The sequence below is a fragment of the Bufo bufo genome, chromosome 2, assembly GCF_905171765.1.
Source record: "Bufo bufo chromosome 2, aBufBuf1.1, whole genome shotgun sequence".
In the NCBI taxonomy this organism is placed as follows: domain Eukaryota; kingdom Metazoa; phylum Chordata; class Amphibia; order Anura; family Bufonidae; genus Bufo; species Bufo bufo.
Window position 1 is genome coordinate 165,914,959 of NC_053390.1, and position 25,788 is coordinate 165,940,746.

Sequence of the window (25,788 nt, forward strand, 5' to 3'; positions counted from 1 at the left end):
TTCATTTTTATGAACGTCAGCTTGTCCACATTGGCTGTAGACAGGCGGCTGCGTTTCTCTGTAATGACGCCCCCTGCCGTGCTGAATACACGTTCAGACAAAACGCTGGCCGCCGGGCAGGCCAGCACCTCCAAGGCATAAAAGGCTAGCTCTGGCCACGTGGACAATTTGGAGACCCAGAAGTTGAATGGGGCCGAACCATCAGTCAGTACGTGGAGGGGTGTGCACAGGTACTGTTCCACCATGTTAGTGAAATGTTGCCTCCTGCTAACACGTTCCGTATCAGGTGGTGGTGCAGTTAGCTGTGGCGTGTTGACAAAACTTTTCCACATCTCTGCCATGCTAACCCTGCCCTCAGAGGAGCTGACCGTGACACAGCTGCGTTGGCGACCTCTTGCTCCTCCTCTGCCTTCGCCTTGGGCTTCCACTGGTTCCCCTGTGACATTTGGGAATGCTCTCAGTAGCGCGTCTACCAACGTGCGCTTGTACTCGCGCATCTTCCTATCACGCTCCAGTGTAGGAAGTAAGGTGGGCACATTGTCTTTGTACCGGGGATCCAGCAGGGTGGCAACCCAGTAGTCCGCACACGTTAAAATGTGGGCAACTCTGCTGTCGTTGCGCAGGCACTGCAGCATGTAGTCGCTCATGTGTGCCAGGCTGCCCAGAGGTAAGGACAAGCTGTTCTCTGTGGGAGGCGTATCGTCATCGTCCTGTGTTTCCCCCCAGCCACGCACCAGTGATGGGCCCGAGCTGCTTTGGGTGCCACCCCGCTGTGAACATGCTTCATCCTCATCCTCCTCCACCTCCTCCTCATCCTCGTCCTCCTCGTCCTCCAGTAGTGGGCCCTGTCTGGCCACATTTGTACCTGGCCTCTGGTGTTGCAAAAAACCTCCCTCTGAGTCACTTTGAAGAGACTGGCCTGAAAGTGCTAAAAATGACCCCTCTTCCTCCTCTTCCTCCTGGGCCACCTCCTCTTCCATCATCGCCCTAAGTGTTTTCTCAAGGAGACATAGAAGTGGTATTGTAACGCTGATAACGGCGTCATCGCTACTGGCCATGTTGGTGGAGTACTCGAAACAGCGCAACAGGGCACACAGGTCTCGCATGGAGGCCCAGTCATTGGTGGTGAAGTGTGTCTGATCCGCAGTGCTACTGACCCGTGCGTGCTGCAGCTGAAACTCCACTATGGCCTGCTGCTGCTCGCACAGTCTGTCCAGCATATGCAAGGTGGAGTTCCACCTGGTGGGTACGTCGCATATGAGGCGGTGAGCGGGAAGGCCGAAGTTACGCTGTAGCGCAGACAGGCGAGCAGCGGCAGGGTGTGAACGCCGGAAGCGCGAACAGACGGCCCGCACTTTATGCAGCAGCTCTGACATGTCGGGGTAGTTGCGAATGAACTTCTGCACCACCAAATTCAGCACATGCGCCAGGCAAGGGATGTGCGTCAAACCGGCTAGTCCCAGAGCTGCAACGAGATTTCGCCCATTATCGCACACCACCAGGCCGGGCTTGAGGCTCACCGGCAGCAACCACTCGTCGGTCTGTTGTTCTATACCCCGCCACAACTCCTGTGCGGTGTGGGGCCTGTCCCCCAAACATATGAGTTTCAGAACGGCCTGCTGACGTTTACCCCGGGCTGTGCTGAAGTTGGTGGTGAAGGTGTGTGGCTGACTGGATGAGCAGGTGGAAGAAGAGGAGGAGGAAGCTGAGTAGGAGGAGGAGGAGACAGGAGGCAAAGAATGTTGCCCTGCGATCCTTGGCGGCGGAAGGACGTGCGCCAAACAGCTCTCCGCCTGGGGCCCAGCCGCCACTACATTTACCCAGTGTGCAGTTAGGGAGATATAGCGTCCCTGGCCGTGCTTACTGGTCCACGTATCTGTGGTTAGGTGGACCTTGCCACAGATGGCGTTGCGCAGTGCACACTTGATTTTATCGGACACTTGGTTGTGCAGGGAAGGCACGGCTCTCTTGGAGAAGTAGTGGCGGCTGGTTACAACATACTGTGGGACAGCAAGCGACATGAGCTGTTTGAAGCTGTGTGTGTCCACCAGCCTAAATTACAGCATTTCATAGGCCAGTAGTTTAGAAATGCTGGCATTCAGGGCCAGGGATCGAGGGTGGCTAGGTGGGAATTTACGCTTTCTCTCAAATGTTTGTGAGATGGAGAGCTGAACGCTGCCGTGTGACATGGTTGAGATGCTTGGTGACGCAGGTGGTGGTGTTGGTGGTACATCCCATGTTTGCTGGGCGGCAGGTGCCAACGTTCCTCCAGAGGCGGACGAAGAGGCCGAGGCGGCGGCAGCAGCAGAAGAGGCCGAGGCAGCGGCAGCAGAACAGGTAGCAGGGGGAGCCTGAGTGACTTCCTTGTTTTTAAGGTGTTTACTCCACTGCAGTTCATGCTTTGCATGCAGGTGCCTGGTCATGCAGGTTGTGCTAAGGTTCAGAACGTTAATGCCTCGCTTCAGGCTCTGATGGCACAGCGTGCAAACCACTCGGGTCTTGTCGTCAGCACATTGTTTGAAGAAGTGCCATGCCAGGGAACTCCTTGAAGCTGCCTTTGGGGTGCTCGGTCCCAGATGGCGGCGGTCAGTAGCAGGCGGAGTCTCTTGGCGGCGGGTGTTCTGATTTTGCCCACTGCTCCCTTTTTTGCTACGCTGTTGGCTCGGTCTCACCACTGCCTCTTCCTCCGAACTGTGAAAGTCAGTGGCACGACCTTCATTCCATGTGGGGTCTAGGACCTCATCGTCCCCTGCATCGTCTTCCACCCAGTCTTGATCCCTGACCTCCTGTTCAGTCTGCACACTGCAGAAAGACGCAGCAGCTGGCACCTGTGTTTCGTCATCATCAGAGACGTGCTGAGGTGGTATTCCCATGTCCTCATCATCAGGAAAAATAAGTGGTTGTGCGTTAGTGCATTCTATCTCTTCCACCCCTGGGGAAGGGCTAGGTGGATGCCCTTGGGAAACCCTGGCAGCAGAGTCTTCAAACAGCATAAGAGACTGCTGCATAACTTGAGGCTCAGACAGTTTCCCTGATATGCATGGGGGTGATGTGACAGACCGATGGGCTTGGTTTTCATGCGCCATCTGTGCGCTTTCTGCAGAAGACTGGGTGGGAGATAATGTGAACGTGCTGGATCCACTGTCGGCCACCCAATTGACTAATGCCTGTACCTGCTCAGGCCTTACCATCCTTAGAACGGCATTGGGCCCTACCAAATATCGCTGTAAATTCTGCTGGCTACTGGGACCTGAGGTAGTTGGTTCACTAGGACGTGTGGCTGTGGCAGAACGGCAACGTCCTCTCCCAGCACCAGAGGGTCCACTAACACCACCACGACCATGTCCACGTCCGCGTACGCGTCCCTTATTAGATGTTTTCCTCATTGTTCCCGTTCACCACAATTTTGAGAATGGCAAATTTGGGAATAGTTTTTCAACCCAGAACAAAAAGTGTGCTTTTACGGTCACTACAAATAACTTGACCAGCTAAAACAGTACAGATTTGGTTGAATAGAGATGTGAGGCCTGTTTTTTTTTGCGCTGTGTGACAGGTATAGGTTTAATCACAGAATTAGACTTCTATCTGCACGGTAGCGTGTGTCTTAGGTTTTTCTGAATGACACTATCAGCACCTTCAATGCAAGATATCCTTTTTGGGATAGATTTCAAGTAGGCCTCATATAGCAGAAACTAGTTATTTTGAGAATGGCAAATTTGGGAATAGTTTTTCAACCCAGAACAAAAAATTAGCTTTTACGGTCACTACAAATAACTTGACCAGCTAAAACAGTACAGATTTGGTTGAATAGAAATGTGAGGCCTGTTTTTTTTTTTTGCGCTGTGTGACAGGTATAGGTTTAATCACAGAATTAGACTTCTATCTGCACGGTAGCGTGTGTCTTAGGTTTTTCTGAATGACACTATCAGCACCTTCAATGTAAAATATCCTTTTTGGGATAGATTTCAAGTAGGCCTCATATAGCAGAAACGAGTTATTTTGAGAGTGGCAAATTTGGGAATAGTTTTTCAACCCAGAACAAAAAATGTGCTTTTACGGTCACTACAAATAACTTGACCAGCTAAAACAGTACAGATTTGGTTGAATAGAAATGTGAGGCCTGTTTTTTTTTGCGCTGGGTGACAGGCTCAACTTGCCCCTGATGTAGTATATGGCCAAAAAATAACCACACTATTGATGGTTAAATGCACTTGGGTGACACAGGCTCAGCCTGCACCAGATGTAGTATATGGCCAAAAAATAATCAGACTGTTGATGGTTAAATGGACTTCGGTGACACAGGCTCAGCCTGCAGCTGATGTAGGATATAGCACAAAATAACCACACTATTGATGGTTAAATACACTTGGTGATAGCTTGTGCTGGCGCACCACAAGCCACAAAATGGCCGCCGATCACCCCAGAAAAAAGTGATCTAAAAACGCTCTGGGCAGCCTCAAAAAAGTGAGCAAGTCGATATTAGCACTTCAATGATCCACAGCTGCAGATCGATCACAGAATGAAGTCTTTTGGAGGAGTTAATCTGCCTAATCTCGCCCTAACGTCGCAGCAGCAACCTCTCCCTATGCTTCAATCAGCAGAGTGACGTGCAGCGCTACGTGACCCAAGCTTATATAGAGGCTGGGTCACATGCTGCACTGGCCAATCACAGCCATGCCAATAGTAGGCAAGGCTGTGATGGCCTCTTGGGGCAAGTAGTATAACGCTTGTTGATTGGCTGCTTTGCAGCCTTTCAAAAAGCGCCAAGAAAGCACCGAACCCGAACCCGGACTTTTACGAAAATGTTCGGGTTCGGGTCCGTGTCACGGACACACCAAAATTCGGTACGAACCCGAACTGTACAGTTCGGGTTCGCTCATCCCTAGTCTGTACAGATTACGTTAGGGTACTTTCACACATGTCGTATTTTTTTCCTGCCACCTCTCGGCATGTTTGCCGCGCTGCCGCCGGAACTCCGGCCCGCCCCCACTATAGTTAATGGGGCCGGAGCGGTAGTCCGGGGGCACGCGTGCACTAGCAGCAGCACGGATCAGACAAGCTGTTCACCCGCCGGAACAGCCTGCCGGAGTTCCTTGCCGCTAGTGTGAAACTAGCTTTACTGCAGTTTCCTGCTTATCTATACAAAGTGGTGATATCATTACAGGCAGGATTATGATAGATAAATCTAGGATCCAATGTTCACAGAGCATGCCTACAAAACTCACCCATAGAAGTCAATGAAGTCCCCTCCTGGCCATTGTGTCTATGGCACATAGACGGATAAATCTGTAGATAGAAAATAAAAAGAGGTTAGACAAAAAGGATGTGTGCTGCTACCTGGTTTTAACTGGCAGATAAAAATTTTGGTGACACATTTCCTTTAACCACTTCCTGACCGCCCATAGACTACAAATGTCCATGTGGTCGTGATTTATCTGTGAAAGGTGTAGCTGCTGAGCTGGGGGCCCGCTGTCATTGACCATTCCTCAGTGTTCCTGCCTTCTAGATCGCTGTATACACAGTGCTGAACATGCACTGTGTATTCAGCTAAAGAAGCGATATGCTGCTTCCTGTCCTGGCCCGGCAGTCTTGTGACCATGCGGCCCGGGAGATTGCAGGAGCTTCTTTAGACCTCGATCAGCCCTGCAGTGAGGCTGCACAGCACTCTATAATGCTGTACAGCCCCATGTAACTGGGGCAGCTATGTCAGCCCCAGTTACAATAGAAATCAATAGGAAAAAGTGTAAAATAAAAAAATGAAAAGCATTTTATTAAAGTAAAAAAAAGAAAGTTTTAAATAAAGTCCTGATCAAAAGTTTAAGACCACTTGAAAAATGGCAAAAATTTATATTTGGCCTGGCTGGATCTTAACAAGGTTCCAAGTAGAGCTTCAACATGCAACAAGAAGAAATGGGAGTGAGACAAAACATTTTTTGAGCATTCAATTTAATGAAAACAACGAATAAACTGAAACAGGCTGTTTTTCAGCTGATCAAAAGTTTAGGACCACACCTCCAAAAAAAAAACTAACCCCCCCCCCCCCCCCCAAAAAAAAATACTGAAATCCAACTTCCAAACATGAACTCGGTAATGAGTAGCTCCGCCGTTATTGTTTATCACTTGATGCAAGCGTTCCATGAGGTGAGTGGGAACATTTGTGGTGAAGACGGCCGCATGAAGGCCATCTACTGTCTGGAACTGTTGTCCATTTTTGTAAACTTCCCTTGCCATCCATCCCCAAAGGTTCTCAATTGGATTTAGATCAGAGGAACACGCAGGATGGGCCAAAAGAGTGATGTTATTCTCCTGGAAGAAGTCCCTTGTCATGCGTGTACTGTAGGGTTGTTCTGTGGAAAAACCCAGTCGTTACCACACAGACGAGGGCCCTCAGTCATGCGGAATGCTCTGTGCAACATCTGGACATAGCCAGCGGCCGTTTGACACCCCTGCACTTCCTGAAGCTCCATTGTTCCTCTGAAGGAAAAAAGCACCCCAGACCATTATGGCGCCCCCTCCACTGTGGCGCGTAGAAACATCTCATGTGGGATCTGTTTGTCATGCCAGTAACGTTGGAAACCATCAGGACCATCAAGGTAAAAAAAATTCTCATAAGAGAATAAAACTTTCTTCCACCTTTGAATGTCCCATGTTTGGTGCTCTCTTGCAAAGTCCAAACGAGCAGTTCTGTGGCGTTCAAGGAGACAAGGTCTTTGAAGATGTTTTTTGTTTTTGAAGCCCTTCAGTCTCAGATGCCGTCTGATGGTTATGGGGCTGCAGCCAGCACCAGTAAGGGCCTTAATTTGGGTCGAGGATCGTCCAGTGTCTTGACGGACAGCCAATTGGATCCTCCGGCTCAGTGCTGATGACATTTTTTTGGGTCTTCCACTTGACTTTTTTGTTCCATAACCCTCAGGATCATTTAAGAAATTCCAAATGACTGTCTTACTGCGTCCCACCTCAGCAGTGATGGCGCGCTCTGAGAGACCCTGCTTATGCAGTTCAACAACCCGACCATGTTCAAAAAGGGAGAGTTTTTTTGCCTTTGCCATCACAACGTGTGACTACCTGTCAGAAAATGACAATGAATCCACATCTTTGCACAGATTTGGCCTTTTAAAGGCATGTGGTCCTAAACTTTTGATCAGCTGAAAAACAGCCTGTTTCAGTTTATTCGTTGTTTTCATTAAATTGAATGCTCAAAAAATGTTTTGTCTCACTCCCATTTCTTCTTGTTGCACGTTGAAGCTCTACTTGGAACCTTGTTAAGATCCAGACATGCTAAATGATTTTTTGCCATTTTTCAAGTGGTCTTAAACTTTTGATCAGGACTGTACTATGCCAAAACAGCTATTTTTTTTTGTCACTTCAACTGCAAAAAAAATAAAAATGATGGCTCTTAATAACTATTTCAGCAAATCCCATGTTAAAAAATCCAGATGCCACTCCTTCCCTTCTGAGCCCAAGCGTATCCCCAAACAGCAATATAAGACCACAAATGTGATGTTACTGTATTCAGGAGAAAATGGGTAGCAAATTGTGGGGTGATAGTCTCCTGTTATACCTTGTGAAAAATAAAGTTTGGGCCTAAAGCACCATTTTCTTGTTAAAAAAAAAAGAAGGAATTTTTCACTTTCACAGCCAAGTGGTCACTTTTTGGGGGTTTCCAGGGTCTCTTCAAATGCAACTTGGTGCCCAAAAACAATTCCATGAAAATCTTCCCTCCCAGAACAATGTGGTGCTCCTTGCCTTCTGAGCCCTGCTGTGTGCCGTAAAGCAGTTTGCGATTATTTGTAGGGAATTTGTGTAAACTTCAGAATCGGGGTAATAAATATTGAGGTTTGTTTTGTTGTTAACCCTTGATGTGTTACAAGAAAAAATTGATTAAAATGGAAAATCTGCAAAAAAAATGTGAAATTTTGAAATTTCACCTCAATTTTTCTTTTTATTCCTGTGGAATACCTAAAGGGTAAACATTTCTAAAATCGGTTTTGAATAGTTTGAGGAGTGTAGTTTCTAAAATGGGTTAATTTATGGGTGATTTCTATTATGTCAATTCTAAAAAATTGATTTGGGAAATTTTCTTGAAACTTTCAATAATTGCTTCTAAAATTCTGAACCTTCTGACATACTAAAAAAAATAATAAATTATCAAAATGATGCCAACATAAATTAGACATAATGTGAATGTTAAGAACCATTTTATGAGGTATCGCCAATAATATGAAATAAATATAGTGCCAGACATAGTACCAACAGTACCAGTAGTAGTAACACCAGCCATCTGTACCTCACTGACTCAGAGTGGCAGCAGTACAAGACGTTATGTGGCAGAAACTATCTTACTGATTACATATTCTGCTTCTACCTGTATAAGCAATGTATCCCATTGTACACACACATATAGCATCAGGAGAGCAATGTTTACACAACCAAATGGGGGCTCCTGAAAGGCAAATCTGCTTAATTTTACCATTATAATTTCCGCTTCCTATGTTGCTGCGAAATTAGGCACTTTTGCTTTTCAGGATCATTGGAAAGCTGCATAACACTACAGGGAGTGCAGAATTATTAGGCAAGTTGTATTTTTGAGGATTAATTTTATTATTGAACAACAACCATGTTCTCAATGAACCCAAAAAACTCATTAATATCAAAGCTGAATATTTTTGGAAGTAGTTTTTAGTTTGTTTTTAGTTTTAGCTATTTTAGGGGGATATCTGTGTGTGCAGGTGACTATTACTGTGCATAATTATTAGGCAACTTAACAAAAAACAAATATATACCCATTTCAATTATTTATTTTTACCAGTGAAACCAATATAACATCTCAACATTCACAAATATACATTTCTGACATTCAAAAACAAAACAAACACAAATCAGTGACCAATATAGCCACCTTTCTTTGCAAGGACACTCAAAAGCCTGCCATCCATGGATTCTGTCAGTGTTTTGATCTGTTCACCATCAACATTGCGTGCAGCAGCAACCACAGCCTCCCAGACACTGTTCAGAGAGGTGTACTGTTTTCCCTCTTTGTAAATCTCACATTTGATGATGGACCACAGGTTCTCAATGGGGTTCAGATCAGGTGAACAAGGAGGCCATGTCATTAGATTTTCTTCTTTTATACCCTTTCTTGCCAGCCACGCTGTGGAGTACTTGGACGCGTGTGATGGAGCATTGTCCTGCATGAAAATCATGTTTTTCTTGAAGGATGCAGACTTCTTCCTGTACCACTGCTTGAAGAAGGTGTCTTCCAGAAACTGGCAGTAGGACTGGGAGTTGAGCTTGACTCCATCCTCAACCCGAAAAGGCCCCACAAGCTCATCTTTGATGATACCAGCCCAAACCAGTACTCCACCTCCACCTTGCTGGCGTCTGAGTCGGACTGGAGCTCTCTGCCCTTTACCAATCCAGCCACGGGCCCATCCATCTGGCCCATCAAGACTCACTCTCATTTCATCAGTCCATAAAACCTTAGAAAAATCAGTCTTGAGATATTTCTTGGCCCAGTCTTGACGTTTCAGCTTGTGTGTCTTGTTCAGTGGTGGTCGTCTTTCAGCCTTTCTTACCTTGGCCATGTCTCTGAGTATTGCACACCTTGTGCTTTTGGGCACTCCAGTGATGTTGCAGCTCTGAAATATGGTCAAACTGGTGGCAAGTGGCATCTTGGCAGCTGCACGCTTGACTTTTCTCAGTTCATGGGCAGTTATTTTTGCGCCTTGGTTTTTCCACACGCTTCTTGCGACCCTGTTGACTATTTTGAATGAAACGCTTGATTGTTCGATGATCACGCTTCAGAAGCTTTGCAATTTTAAGAGTGCTGCATCCCTCTGCAAGATATCTCACTATTTTTGACTTTTCTGAGCCTGTCAAGTCCTTCTTTTGACCCATTTTGCCAAAGGAAAGGAAGTTGCCTAATAATTATGCACACCTAATATAGGGTGTTGATGTCATTAGACCACACCCCTTCTCATTACAGAGATGCACATCACCTAATATGCTTAATTGGTAGTAGGCTTTCGAGCCTATACAGCTTGGAGTAAGACAACATGCATAAAGAGGATGATGTGGTCAAAATACTCATTTGCCTAATAATTCTGCACGCAGTGTAATTGTGGAGGTATGCTGGAGACTGAACTGGGCGTGAAGCATACTCATTGTTTCCTTGACACTATACATATTTATAGTCTATATACTAAATAGGGGATCGGTGTGACCTGTGTTACAGTCGTTACCCAGCTTTCCTAGAATGTTACAATCCAAATTTGCCTAGTTATTTAAGGGGGGTTCTCCGAGAATTAAGAAAATGAAAATACGTAAATATTACTTTATTGTCTAGAGATCAATCAGGAGAAATAAAATGGCCACTGTCCTGTTACTTCACAACACTGAGCTAAAGAGCTGTCTCGGCATACTCTCTGCTCTACTTGTCAGGGATTATGATCCTGAATACAGCTGATAAGATTCTTAAGATCAGCTGAATCTCTGTAGGAATGGCACTCATGAGGAGACATGAGAAGACAGGACTGTGGTAATGGAGACTGTATATGATCATTAGCCACATCTAGAGTTGTTGCAATACCAAATTTTAATAATGCCACCAATGATTTTAATAATGGGGGGAGGGGGCACTGTGCCAATGATTTTAAGGGGGGGGGGGGCGCACTGCGCCACGCGCCACCAATGATAATTACCCCTTAATACAGGAGGTGGGTACTGGCAGATCAGCGTCAGTTAACCCCTCAGGAGCCACACCTGAGGGGTTAACTGCCGCTGATCGCAGCTCCCTGTCAGGGGCAGGGTGCCGGCAATGCGATTCTGCTGCCGGCACTCGCCTCCTGTATTATGTGTTAAATACTTCTTCTTTATATGAGTCCAGACTAAGTATTAGGCTACACAGAGTGGCGCCCAGAGATGTCCCAGCACTTACCATTATTCCTGGGCGCCGCTCCGTTCACCCGCAGTGCCCCATTACTGTCCCTCTCCTGGTCCATATGCTAATTACTATCGGAGCAATGGGGAGGAGACATCAGCTTCTCTAGTGGGCGTTCCTTCTCCCTGGCTGTAGCGCTGTCCAATCGCAGCGCAGGGAGAAGGAACGCCCACTAGAGAAGCTGATGTCTCCTCCCCATCTCTCCGATAGTAATTAGCATGTGGAGCAGGAGGAGACAGTAATGGGGCACAGCGGGCGAACGGAGGTGCACTCAGGAATAATGGTAAGTGCTGGGACATCGCTGGGCGCCGCTCTGTGTAGGAAAAGTCGTATCAACGGTGGCGCAGTGCGTCCGCCCCTCTTTCCGTTCATTGGTGGCAGCAGCAGCACAGGGGGGAGGGAGAGACTGCTTCCTTCTCTCCTGTGCTGCTAAGAGAACATGAGCGCGCCGACAGCAGCGCGCTCATGTTCAGAGATACTAGACTGCGCAGCAACGCAGCCCAGTATCGAAAAAATGGAAATCCCGGTATCGTATCGATACCGGGACAAAAGTATCGATTGGGTATCGAAATTTCGATACCCGCAACAACCCTAGCCACATCCCACCCTCCTCTCTGTACTTCGTCTCCTCATGAACTTCATTCCTACAGAGATTCAGATCTTATCGTCTGTATTCAGGATGATAATCCCTCACAAGTAAAGCAGAGAGGAGGATGAGGCAGCTCTTTAGCTCAGTCTTGTGAAGTAACTTATCCTCCTGTGTGATTTAGGACAGGTTTTGTTTGTACTAATAGGACGGCGGCCATTTTATTTTTCATAATAATTGCTCCCTAGAGAAAACAAGCCATTATAACTAATAAAGGTATTTGGGAATATATTTATAATAAAGTGATATTTAACTATTTTCATTTTCTTAATTCCCAGAGAACCCCTTTAATGACAAACCTGGGAAAGCTGGATGACAACACTCAGGAGCGGCAATGCAGACCACAGGCTGCGTCCATTGTCCTGAAGCCATATATGATAGATTGCAGTGCCAGTATTTTGTGTATTTTATATAACCAATATGCCATTAATCACAACCCAGCAGATGTTGTTACTCAGCTTTCCTAGGCTGCAGAAAGGAATACCTGCCTTGTTATGCATTGATAAATTCCTAAGGCCGCATTCAGATGAGTGAGTGTCAAGCTGCGGACTCGCAAGGCAGCACCTGTCCTGAACTTCCAGCACTGCCGGGGTCGTATAGCATTATATAGATTTATGATGCTATGTAACCCTTACAGTTCTTGAATCTATTGTATAACACTGACATAATGCTGTCTGTGTTATCCAATACATTCCAGACCTCTAAGGCTTACATAGCATCATAAATCAGTATAATGCTATGCAACCATCAGTGCTGGAAGTTCAAGACGGGAGCTTTTGCTGCGAGTCCGCAGCGTGACACTTGCTCATCTGAAAACGGCCTAACTCATATGACAGACTAACTAGCCTAATTTGCTATCTAAGGCTAGTTTCACACCTGCTGTGTGAATTCCAGCAGGCGTTTCCTTTTTGCCTCAGACAGCAGAAAGGCTAGGTGCACCTCTGAACACAGAACAACCAATATGATGCTCACACAAAGGATTCCTTCTCCCCAAGTTTAGTCTATATCCTGCTGTAGTATTTTTAGTATTTTATGTTCAGTAGAGGAATATAGGCCCTGCTGCTGGGTTTTATAGAACACCAAATCTGTCTAGATAAATGCTGGCCTAAAGTCTACATCTTATCTCCTCAGTAACCTGCATATTTAGCTTAACCTGGGAAAGAGTGACTGGTTTGCAGATACTCTGTGGATTATTATTGGAGGTTTCCTTCATCCATAAATATCGTATTGTCTTTTTAGATTCTATTGGAAGCACTAATGTTTCTTGCATATTGTAATTAATGTAATATATGCTGTGTTAGCACAGTGTACATTTGCATATCATATATATTGTTTGTAATTATTGTTGCCCATTGTATTTGACTTAGTTGACTACAGACACAGTGAAACAAGTGCATCTCCATTAATGGTGGCTGCAGGACGAGGCTTTTTAAGCCAGGTGGAGCAACTTATTGGCATGGGAGCCAACATCCACAGCAAAGCTTCAAATGGATGGTAACTGCTCTTTCTTTTTTCATTCTTTTCCGACTACTAGATCCCCCAACAGTTTTAATATTTACCATATTTTTGCTTTATAAGACGCACCTTTTAGCAAAAAAAAAATGGGGTCACTTGTGGGGTAGTTATACTGCCCTGGCATAGGAGCCCGAATGCGTGAGAAGTAGTTTGAAATCAAAATCTGTAAAAAATGGCTGGTGAAATCCGAAAGGTGCTCTTTGGAATGTGGGCCCCTTTGCACACCTAGGCTGCAAAAAAGTGTCACACATCTGGTATTGCCGTACTCAGGAGAAGTTGGGGAATGTGTTTTGGGGTGTCATTTTACATATACCCATGCTGGGTGAGATAAATATCTCGGTCAAATGCCAACTTTGTATAAAAAAAAATGGGAAAAGTTGTCTTTTGCCAAGATATTTCTCTCACCCAGCATGGGTATATGTAAAAAGACACCCCAAAACACATTGCCCAACTATTCCTGAGTACGGTGATACCAGATGTGTGACACTTTTTTGCAGCCTAGGTGGGCAAAGGGGCCCACATTCTAAAGAGCACCTTTCGGATTTCACCGGCCATTTTTTACAGATTTTGATTTCAAACCACTTCTCACGCATTCGGGCCCCTAAAATGCCAGGACAGTATAAATACCCCACAAGTGACCCCATTTTGGAAAGAAGACACCCCAAGTTATTTCGTGATGGGCATAGTGAGTTCATGGAAGTTTCTATTTTTTGTCACAAGTTAGTGGAATATGAGACTTTGTAAAAAAAAAAAAATCATCATTTTCCGCTAACTTGTGACAAAAAATAAAAAATTCTAGGAACTCGCCATGCCCCTCACGGAATACCTTGGGGTGTCTTCTTTCCAAAATGGGGTCACTTGTGGGGTAGATATACTGCCCTTGCATTCTAGGGCCCTAATGTGTGGTAAGTAGGTAAATGACCTGTGAAATCCTAAAGGTGCTCTTTGGAATGTGGGCCCCTTTGCCCACCTAGGCTGCAAAAAAGTTGGGCAATGTGTTTTAGGGTGTCTTTTTACATATACTCATGCTGGGTGAGAGAAATATCTCGGCAAAAGACAACTTTTCCCATTTTTTATACAAAGTTGGAATTTGACCAAGATATTTATCTCACCCAGCATGGGTATATGTAAAATGACACCCCAAAACACATTGCCCAACTTCTCCTGAGTACGGAGATACCAGATGTGTGACACTTTTTTGCAGCCTAGATGCGCAAAGGGGCCCACATTCCTTTTATGAGGGCATTTGTAGACATTTGGATCCCAGACTTTTTCTCACGCTTTAGGGCCCCTAAAATGCCAGGGCAGTATAAATACCCCACATGTGACCCCATTTTGGAAAGAAGACACCCCAAGGTATTCAATGAGGGGCATGGCGAGTTCATAGAATTTATTTTTTTTTGGCACAAGTTAGCGGAAATAGATTTTTTATTATTTTTTCTCACAAAGTCTCCCTTTCCGCTAACTTGGGACAAAAATTTCAATCTTTCATGGACTCAATATGCCCCTCACGGAATACCTTGGGGTGTCTTCTTTCCGAAATGGGGTCACATGTGGGGTATTTATACTGCCCTGGCATTCTAGGGGCCCTAAAGCGTGAGAAGAAGTCTGGAATATAAATGTCAAAAATTTTTTACGCATTTGGATTCCGTGAGGGGTATGGTGAGTTCATGTGAGATTTTCTTTTTTGACACAAGTTAGTGGAATATGAGACTTTGTAAGAAAAAATAAATAAATTTCCGCTAACTTGGGCCAAAAAAATGTCTGAATGGAGCCTTCCAGGGGGGTGATCAATGACAGGGGGGTGATCAGGGAGTCTATATGGGGTGATCACCCCCCTGTCATCACCCCCCTATAAGGCTCCATTCAGATGTCCGTATGTGTTTTGCGGATCCGATCCATGTATCCATGGATCCGTAAAAAACATACGGACATCTGAATGCAGCCTTACAGGGGGGTGATCAATGACAGGGGGGTGATCAGGGAGTCTATATGGGGTGATCACCCCCCTGTAAGGCTCCATTCAGACGTCTGTATGTGTTTTGCGGATCAGATCCATGTATCCGTAAAAATCATACGGACGTCTGAATGGAGCCTTACAGATATGGCTTCAGATGTGTTACGCTGCATATGGTTGAGATCCACTTTGCTGCCCCTGTAAAATTCTGTTGATTTTCCGCACTCAATTCCGCTGCAAATAATGTGCAGCATTTTTACCACGTGTGACCATGATCTTATAGTTGTTAAGAGATTTATTTGTCTATGCATTTAAAGAAGTAAATTTTTAATTTACAATTTATTTCTAATGTTACAGGACAGCTCTGGACTGGGCAAGACATTTTGGACAGACTGAAGTTGTTGATCTCTTGGAATCATACAGGTAAACCGCACTAAGGCTAGGTTCACATCACCAGTTTGTTTTCTGTCAGAAGAACAGAAAATAAAGGGATCCTTTATTTTAAGTATCTGTTATGCTCATGTTGCTTTCGTTCAAGCCTTTTCCGCCTCAGATCCTTTATTTTAGATGGAAGAAAACGTCAAAGATGGAGGACTTTTTCTCCTTTCTAAAATAACGGATCTCAGACGGAAATGGCTAAAACGGATGCAAAATGAGCATGATTGATGCTCAAAGTATACTTTTTTTTGTTTTTGTTTTCTGTTCTTCTGACAGATTAGTAGAACGGAAAATGAAATGGTGATGTGAACCTTCCCTTACCAGATCAAAATTCCCTCCATTTCTAAATAATTTTTGCTACACCTGACAAAATGCAGAGAGTAGGAAAAAAAATTTTCACACCTTGCATGCAGTGATTGTCCGCTGTAAACTTGGGCTCCACTTGCAGCATTACTGAAATCTGCGGGCAACTTCAATGTTTTACTATTGGGAAGAAAGTTACAAGTTAATCTTTGAAAATCATCAAAAATCACATATGGTCAAATTTGTTTTCATGGTGGTCTCAAAATCCTTTGCAACTTTTTTCCCATATTAAAACTTTTTTTCTTTCTTTATTTTTTTTATTTTTTCTCTTCACTTTACAGGTCCAGGTTTTATCCTGCAGCAGGGGGTCTTCATCGTGGAAGTCCACTTTAGTAGCACCCCCTGCGGGCTCGTACCTCTCCGGTCACTCAGTCCCCCATTACTGCATCCACAGTGGATTACCGGTAATCCCACTCTAGTGCGAGTATACCGAAGGGTTGACCCCTGCGGCGCCCGAAGACGCCAGATGGTGAGTATGCTCCCTGCCCTAGTTAGGGACTCCTTCCCTCCCATCGATCCATACTCCATCGGGGTCCCTTCCTTGGCCTCCTATTTACTCTTGTCCCCGGCTTGAGCCTGGTTTAGCCTGCACAAGTTCCTGCCCAAGCAATCCCCCCCCAGGGCATTTCTTCCTTCCCTCCCCAGGTCCCGCAGTGCCCGCCCGTTTAGGGTTGTTCATTTTCAGCTGCTGCATCTACTTTAGTCCCCGGCTCCGTCTGTGACAAAGCTGCATCTGTTTTCCGATTTTTCCCTGCCATTCAGGGGTTCTATTGGGTCATTTTTCTCACCAATTGGGTCGATTTGACCCCCTTTCTGTGCATACCCTTTTTTGTAGTTTTTTGGAGCTTTTTTCCGCTTCCCAGCACCCTGCAGCTCCAGTCCAGCGGGGCTGCCTCATTTTCGGCATCACTATCTACTCTAGCCCCGGCTTCTGCCGGGACGAGGCCAAACTCTTTCCCGCCATTGCCTCCCTCATGGCCTTCTAGAGGTCTCTGCAGGGATTTTCCGGTGGGGGGACGGGATGTCCTTCTTCCCAGAGGGTGCTTTCCCCATTTTCATAGTGCCCCCCGCCTGCATGTAGCGTCATTGGTGGGACATATTATCTTGGGCCCCTGTTCGGTGGTTCATGTTGTGGCAAGTCCCCTTGCCCTCCATCTGCTCCTGCGGTGGCTGGGGGTTGCTGTGCTATCGGCCTGGCTGGCCTGCATGCGGTGACTGGATCCTGGGCTCAGTCGGGTTACTCTAAACTCTGTTCAGGGGTCACCTTCTCCCCATGTGGGTCCCTCACCTCCACCGTAGCCTGCCCCCAATCTCTATGATGATATTATGGCGCTCTTCCCTGCCCTCATGCGGCAGAATCGGGCCCCCCTGGGAGTCCTTTGCTTCCTGCCTCGTTCCATATCAGGGGACAGAGTCCAATAGCAACCTAGGGTCTCCCCTCATAGGTCCAGCTCATCCCCTGCATCCTGGTTTCCTCCCAGAATGGGACTAGCACTGAGGAAACGCCTCAGGTTTCTTCTGCCTCATCGGGGACTCCTCTGCACCGATTCTATCTCGAAACAGAGCATCAGGCGGTCTTCCACCCTACAGAATCTCTCTGGGTGGTCAAGAACAAAAGTCCACTGAGGAACCTCTCCTCTCCAGGGTTGGTACCCCCTTTAGTGGATTTTCAGATGGCACTCCCCTGGTTGCACAGGTAATTATCCACATAGGTAAGTCAGTTTGCCCCTCTCCAGTAAGTGGTGCTTTACTCGCCACTGTGTTTAGCACGCAGGCCCACCTATGTGGTGTCCCAGGTAAATACACCTTCCCCTTCACAGGGGGTACTCGTACCACTGCCAAATGCTGTATCTGGCAGACTTTCCTGGTTCTAATGTATCTCCTTTTCAGCTGGAGTAATTTCACTATTACAAGGGGCTATATTCAACACACCCTCCTAGTCAGGAGAGTGTTCCAGGCCAACGTATTACTTCTCCAGATGCTGTAGCCAATACACCATCCTGGTGCTAGTGTGCACCACGCAACCATATTAGGGTACTTTCACACTAGCGTTATTCTTTTCCGGAATTTAGTTCCGTCCTAGGGGCTCAATACCGGAAAAGAACTGATCAGTTTTATCCTAATGCATTCTGAATGCAGAGCAATCCGTTCAGGATGCATCAGGATGTCTTTAGTTCAGTCTTTTTTCCTTTTAAGGACGAAGAGTATACTGCAGCATGCCGCGGTTTTATCTCCATCCAAAATTCAGGAACACTTGCCGATATGCTGGATCAGGCATTTTTTCCAAGCCCCGAGTGTTCCGGCAAAACGGATCAATTTTTGCAGTCTGCTCAGACTTCAAAAAATTTGAAAAGAATGCCAGATCCGTTTTTCCGGATGACACCGGAAAGACAGATCTGGCATTTCAATGTATTTGTCAGACGGATCAGGATCCTGATTTCGTCTGACAAATGCCATCAGTTTGCATACTTTTTGACGGATCCGGCAGGCAGTTTCGGCGACGGAACTGCCTGCCGGAATCCTCTACCGCAAATGTTAAAGTTCCCTTACTGCCTTATCAAGCGGAGTACCTGTACCATCTTTAGATGGTATAGCCATTTCACTTGTCTGGTACTAGTGTGCACCATGCAGCCACATTGCTCCTTTCTTAGGTGGAGTACCTGTACCATCTCCAGATGCTTTAGCCATTCAACCTGTCTGGTTTTAGTCTGCACTACACAGCCGTATTACTCTTTTATTAGGTAGAGTACCTGTACCATCTCCAAATGCTGTAGTCATTACACCGGTCTGGTTCCAGTGTGCATCTCGCAGTCATACTACTCCTTTATCAAACGGAGTACTTATACCATTTCCAGGTGCTGTAGCGATGTTTCCACTCTCATTATAGTGTGCACCATGCAGCCAGATTACTCCCATTCCCAGGCGGAGTATTTGTAGTATCTCCAAGTGTTGTGCCCTATTGGTACAATCTGTGGCCCATACTGCTCCTGCATTACCCTTTCCTGGCTCTAATGTGTGCTAGGCAATCACGTGGCCCCTCTTCATGTGGAGTGATAGTACCATCCCCAGACGCTGTATGGTTCTAGTATGCATCTGGGACCCCATTACCATTGTCCTCGGTGGTGTACTTGTACTATCTCAAGGCGCTGTATCCAGCAAACCATCCTGGTTGTAGTATGTACGTTGTAACCATATGTTCCTCCCCTTCTTAGGTGGAGTAGAGTTGCAATTGTTAGATCCAGTATATGGCTGGCTGTTCAAATCTGACACCGGGTGCAGTACCTCCTGAACCAGGCCCTCTGAGTGCACAAAGTCTTCTCATTGCCCCTGTACTAGGCATGATTTTTACTTTATTGCCTGACGCACTATTTAACAAGACTTCTCAGTCCTGTTATGCAAAGACAACCACACTCCCTTTGCCATGGGCAGGTTGTTGACTATCATGCTAGGTTTGTTCTTTGTCAACCCTATAAAGTGCTACTGTATTCAGCACAGCCGCGTTACCCCATTTCATGGATGGAGTACTCGCGTTGTTGTTACTGCCTCTCTGCTTTGTTTTCACAAAGTTACATGGCCCAGTCCTGGCAGAGTACCTGGATCACCACTGGATGTTCTATCCTGCTGGGATAAGAAGCATTGTGAGCACCAGCCGCTACTGCATTTTTCGGGTCATCGCTGGACGTCCTATCTGATATGGCTGTGACAGGACTAGTGAGCTCCACACACCTACCTGGTGGGTGGAATTTTCCGATGCCCACTCAGGTATTGGACATGGTCCCGTAGTTCTTCCATGGTCCGGGCATTCTTGGTACACCCTTATGTTCTCTGATTAGTTGTGCTACATGACAGAAGTGCCTTTTGCTTGGGACTTGCCGTTGTCTGCACCTGTCAGTTTCTTCCCCCTTCCTTTGTGGTTTCATTGTGCTCTGCTGGTAGCTGGTTTCTACATGTCAGTGTAGTCTCTCCCGGCTTCCCCTGGCGAATTCTGCATCCTTTTCTGACATATGGATGTCTGACGATTCTTTTACAAAATCCAGGGTGCTGTACTTGCCCCTTCCGGGGCAGTCTTATACAGTATGGTATTAATGTTCAAAGCTGACCCATCACTACGTGTTGAGACACAGTACTCTAAGCATATTTACAAATGGTCACATGGACCAATAATTGTCTCTTGATTTACACGTGTAGATATTGACCTGTAAAAAACATAACATTTATTTTCTTTAATAAAATGTTGCTACTCAAAACTAACGTTTAAAATCCTCAGCTGTGTCTGTGAACTTGATGCTACAGTTGTGATCACTAGTAATAGCATTAACTTGTCACGGTGCAAGGCTGGCTAGAGGCTCTCATTAGTTTCCTGCCTAGCTGGGTCTCCTCCTATATATGGTTAATAACGTTGAATTGTGCTGACACTGTTTTTCTCACAGTGTGCTTAAACTAGGAGTCTATGGAGCGTACACTCTAAGCAGGCCTCTCCATCTTAAGTAATCTGCATGTTAGTCACTAGTCGCTGACCACAGGCACACGCTGTCTAAAACACACACACTATCACACGCTGCCCCCCGACATGTTTCGCCAAACACTTGGCGTCCTCAGGGGTTCGAGCAGACTGCCCGGACCCCTGAAGACGCCAAGTGTTTGGCGAAACATGTCGGGGGGCAGCGTGTGATAGTGTGTGTGTTTTAGACAGCGTGTGCCTGTGGTCAGCGACTAGTGACTAACATGCAGATTACTTAAGATGGGGAGGCCTGCTTAGAGTGTACGCTCCATAGACTCCTAGTTTAAGCACACTGTGAGAAAAACAGTGTCAGCACAATTCAACGTTATTAACCATATATAGGAGGAGACCCAGCTAGGCAGGAAACTAATGAGAGCCTCTAGCCAGCCTCTCATGTTTTTGGTCTGAGACAATTTAGAGTTTTTTTTTCCTTGCCGGGTCGTGTTCCTTTGCTTCCAGGCCTTATGGAATTGCCTTCCTTTTGCGGGGGGTGGTCCACAGGGTCTTCCTTTAGCTTGTCTCCAGGAAGTTTTTTCCTTGGTTCAGGACTGCTCCTGTCTTTTTCCCAGGCATTTTCTCTCCTGCCAGGTTCCCTCATGGTCTAATTTTTCTTATTGGGTCTGTTCTATTATAGATCCTCCTCCTGGAGCTTCCTTCTAACAGACGTCTTCGGGTTGTGCTGCTTTCCTGTTTCTTCAGGGGGAGCTTTGGTTCTTCCAGTTCCTTCCTCTGGCTCTCTAGTGCGCACTTGTTCAACTCTTGGTTCTTGCGCAGGACATCTAGCACTGCTCCCTATACTCTAGCTTCTTTTTTTCCCACCTTGGGTGGAGCTGGGTGTTTCCCTTTGTTCCTTTCTTGCATATGGCCTTTTTCCCAGGCACTAGTCCTTGGGATCCTGGCTGTCTCCCACAATTTTTTTCCTGGTCCTGGAGCCTCTCAGCTCACTTCCTTAGTTTTCTATCCACCATTTCATGCTATGGCCCCTCCTGGTCCTGTTGGGTCACATGGTTCTCCTTCATCTGTGCGCCCAACTTTTTGCATGATATTTCCTTCCCACCCTCGGGGACTGCTTTGGGACGTCCCATGGTGCTGTGTCCCCCAATGACATTAACGAGAAAATTGGATTTTTGTACTTACCGTAAAATCTGTTTTCTCGTTCAGTTCATTGGGGAACACAGATCCCACCCTTTGTTTTCATTTCTCTTTGTCACCGGGCTGCTGTTCTTCTTTCCTTCCCCGGTCCAGGACATGTTGGTTCTTTGCTTTTGTTTCTCTCTCCTACTGCTATTGGTACAAACTGATTAGCCTAGTGTCTGTGGAGAGGGTTTAGCCCACCTGGGTGGAGCCAACCTTTTAAATATCTAGTGTCGCCTCTTAGTGGTAGCTGTACTCATGGTGCTGTGTCCCCCAATGAATTGAACAAGAAACAGATTTTACGGTAAGTACAAAAATTCTATTTTTCCTGCAAATTGTGACTAACTTGCAGAGTTATTAGGGCACATAGATTGAGGCTTTAAATTGACCATTTAAATTAGGTAATTTGTTATCAAATCCCACCAGTCTAATGTGTGTAGAGACACCCTGAATGTCCTTCAATGCCTGCAAGGATTGAGTGTATTGGATTTCAAAACATTGATCGTTTGTTCCTTCGGAGAGAACTGGAAACTCCCTCCACCTATGGAAATATGATTGTGAGCTGCAGGTTTATTTGGGTAGATAGCTGTCAACTGAATGAGTGTGCCAGATTTAGAGCCTCCTTAAAGGGATCCTGTCATCAACTTTATGCTGCCCATAGTAACGGCAGAATAAAGTAGATACAGGTCAGTTGATTTCAGTGGTCTGTCATTTATAAGTTAAAAGTAAGTGGTTGCCGAGAACCAACATCACAATCATTGCAGACTGGGCCTGGAAAAGAGTCACGGGCACCTGAGAAGAGTCCTGGTTATTCATGAATTCCCGCCCACCTGCTGATGACTGACAGTCTTCTACCCTACCTAGTTTTCTCCCTTTCTCTCTAGGAGAGAACTGCCAATCATCAGCAGATGGGTAAGAGTGCAGGAGATTATGAATAACCAGGACTCTTCTCAGGTAGATTTGACTCTTTTCAAGGCCTGGGCTGCAATGATTAAAGGGTTTCTATCACTTCGTATGACATATTTAGGTGTCAGACACTAGCGATCCGCTAGTGTCTGCTCTGCCCAACCATCCTAATATGATAGGTTTTGGGGCAGCCGTTTTGCTAAAATAACAACTTATATCTATATGCTAATGAGCCTCTAGGTGCTATGGGGGCGTCATTAGCACCTAGAGGCTCCGTCTACCTTCATAAACTGTCGCCGCCCAGCGCGTCCCTCCAGCCCGCCCATCTCCTGCTGAATGCGATCCTCTCCATGCGCGTCTCTGTTCTGCGCATGCGCAATGAATGTCTGACCGCTTCCCTGCTCAGACATCTCCACTGCGCCTGTTCCTCGGAGCACTATGATGTCATCGGCGCAGGCGCAGTGGAGATGTCTGAGCAGGGAAGCGGTCAGACATTCATTGCGCATGCGCAGAACAGAGACGCGCATGGAGAGGATCGCATTCAGCAGGAGATGGGTGGGCTGGAGGGACGCGCTGGGCGGCGACAGTTTATGAAGGTAGACGGAGCCTCTAGGTGCTAATGACGCCCCCATAGCACCTAGAGGCTCATTAGCATATAGATATAAGTTGTTATTTTAGCAAAACGGCTGCCCCAAAACCTATCATATTAGGATGGTTGGGCAGAGCAGACACTAGCGGATCGCTAGTGCCTGACACCTAAATATGTCATACGAAGTGATAGAAACCCTTTAAGATGCTGGTTATCGGCAACCACTTACTTTTAGCTCATGAGTGACACACCGCTGAAATCAGCATTTCTGTCACTAATTTATGCTGCCTTCAGTGAGGTCAGCAAAAAGTTGATGACAGGTTCCCTTTAAGTGACCATATACATTAGATAAATTTCAGCAGGACCCGCCAACTATTTAATATGTATGGTGGTGCCCCAACTCTCCCTCAAAAACAGATGCCAGGCGGAAGAAGAATTGGGCATGTTGGATTTGAACATGCCAGCACCTTCCTTTGTCATGAGAGATGAGCCGCCACCACAGGTGTCTGCAAAAGTTTTGGTTTGATCCCTATTGAGAATACATGCATGCTCAGCGGAGCCCAGCAATCATGTTTATGAAAGGTCGGAAGGAATAGCTGTTGGCCAAATAGACCCCTATTGAAAGTGTATAGCCTCTTTTAGCCTGGTAGCGGGCTGTTTTGTCAAATTGTCCCTTTGCTCCATGTGCAGTGCTTCCTTGGATCCTGGCAGTCTAGATGAAAGCTCCCTGTTCCTCGGAGCACTATGATGTCATCGGCGCAGGCGCAGTGGAGATGTCTGAGCAGGGAAGCGGTCAGACATTCATTGCGCATGCGCAGAACAGAGACGCGCATGGAGAGGATCGCATTCAGCAGGAGATGGGTGGGCTGGAGGGACGCGCTGGGCGGCGACAGTTTATGAAGGTAGACGGAGCCTCTAGGTGCTAATGACGCCCCCATAGCACCTAGAGGCTCATTAGCATATAGATATAAGTTGTTATTTTAGCAAAACGGCTGCCCCAAAACCTATCATATTAGGATGGTTGGGCAGAGCAGACACTAGCGGATCGCTAGTGCCTGACACCTAAATATGTCATACGAAGTGATAGAAACCCTTTAAGATGCTGGTTATCGGCAACCACTTACTTTTAGCTCATGAGTGACACACCGCTGAAATCAGCATTTCTGTCACTAATTTATGCTGCCTTCAGTGAGGTCAGCAAAAAGTTGATGACAGGTTCCCTTTAAGTGACCATATACATTAGATAAATTTCAGCAGGACCCGCCAACTATTTAATATGTATGGTGGTGCCCCAACTCTCCCTCAAAAACAGATGCCAGGCGGAAGAAGAATTGGGCATGTTGGATTTGAACATGCCAGCACCTTCCTTTGTCATGAGAGATGAGCCGCCACCACAGGTGTCTGCAAAAGTTTTGGTTTGATCCCTATTGAGAATACATGCATGCTCAGCGGAGCCCAGCAATCATGTTTATGAAAGGTCGGAAGGAATAGCTGTTGGCCAAATAGACCCCTATTGAAAGTGTATAGCCTCTTTTAGCCTGGTAGCGGGCTGTTTTGTCAAATTGTCCCTTTGCTCCATGTGCAGTGCTTCCTTGGATCCTGGCAGTCTAGATGAAAGCTCCCTGGTGCAGGCTGAAAGCAGCAGCTTGAGCGTGGAGGAACAAGAGCTTCTTAAAGCCTACCACTACAGTTTTGATGATGAAAAAGTGGACCTTGACCTGATAATGCATATTCTTAATAATATCTGCCAAAATTCAGACACAGGTACAGCAATTTAATTTTCTATCATTTCGAATTGAAATGATCAATATGTATATTAAATCTAGTAGAATTATAAGGCTGCCATGTATAGAGAACTATGTTGCACTTGTATATTTTTTACTTTTTACAGGATTAGTATTCTCTGGATTTGAGGTATCTGAGCTTCAGTTTTTGTGTAATGATGTTCTATCATTAGCAGACATCAGTTGACATATCTGTAAGTTGAATATAGATCAGTGCACACCCACCTCTAGCCTCTTATAGACAACTAGAACCTTTCTCATATCTTAAACGATGGTACAGTATTCCATCATCTTCACAACTCTTTCTAATTTAACAAATATAGGGGTAGCAAGATGTAGTGCCGGATGTAAGGGAGCATCACTGCATATGGCTTGTAATCTGTTACCATTGAGATGCATAGGTCTGCATGGGAACTGTAGCCCAAAAAATATATACATTTATTTACAAGAGTTATTGCAAAGTTTTCATTTTAATGCATTATGATAATAAAAATAGAAATACGGAACTGAGGATGCCTTAGTGTATTTAATACACTAAGGCATCCTCAGTTCCGTATTTCTATTATTGAGACCACTGAGAATACAAATAGGAGGTCCACTAACTATAGATCCCTAATATATACGTTCATGATAATAAAAAGGTTTATTTGAAAGGTGTGCATAGTCTTCAATGTTGCTACAAACACGAGAATTAGGAAATAACATATTGGGGGAAATTTGACTTGCAGCTTTTAAAAGGTGATCGTGAGTAGTGATGAGCGGCAGGGGCAATATTCGAATTTGCGATATTTTGCAAATATTTTGTAGAATATTCGTCGAATATTCGTTATATTCTACATTCTTTTTTTTTTACTCGAAAATCGTCAAGGTAATGATCGCGTAATATGCGAATATTACGCGATCAATACAGGCGTGGGTCAAAAACTAATATATAGCACTATAGAATATAGTGCTGTATATTCGTTTTTTAGAATATTCTGAATTTTTTCCATCTGAACACATGATTGGCCCAAAAG

At 45.7% G+C, this 25,788-nt stretch overlaps 1 protein-coding gene across 4 annotated transcripts in view; it reads left to right on the forward strand.

The window, feature by feature from the left end:
- Positions 1 to 25,788, forward strand: part of YTHDC2 (YTH domain containing 2) — a 143,393-nt gene that overhangs the window by 61,065 nt on the left and 56,540 nt on the right. For all 4 annotated transcript variants that reach the window (XM_040421635.1, XM_040421639.1, XM_040421638.1 and 1 more), the window contains exons 13-15: positions 12,953 to 13,079; positions 15,415 to 15,480; positions 24,574 to 24,752. In XM_040421635.1, the coding sequence (XP_040277569.1) occupies positions 12,953 to 13,079; positions 15,415 to 15,480; positions 24,574 to 24,752 (372 nt within the window). The remainder of the gene's footprint in view (positions 1 to 12,952; positions 13,080 to 15,414; positions 15,481 to 24,573; positions 24,753 to 25,788) is intronic.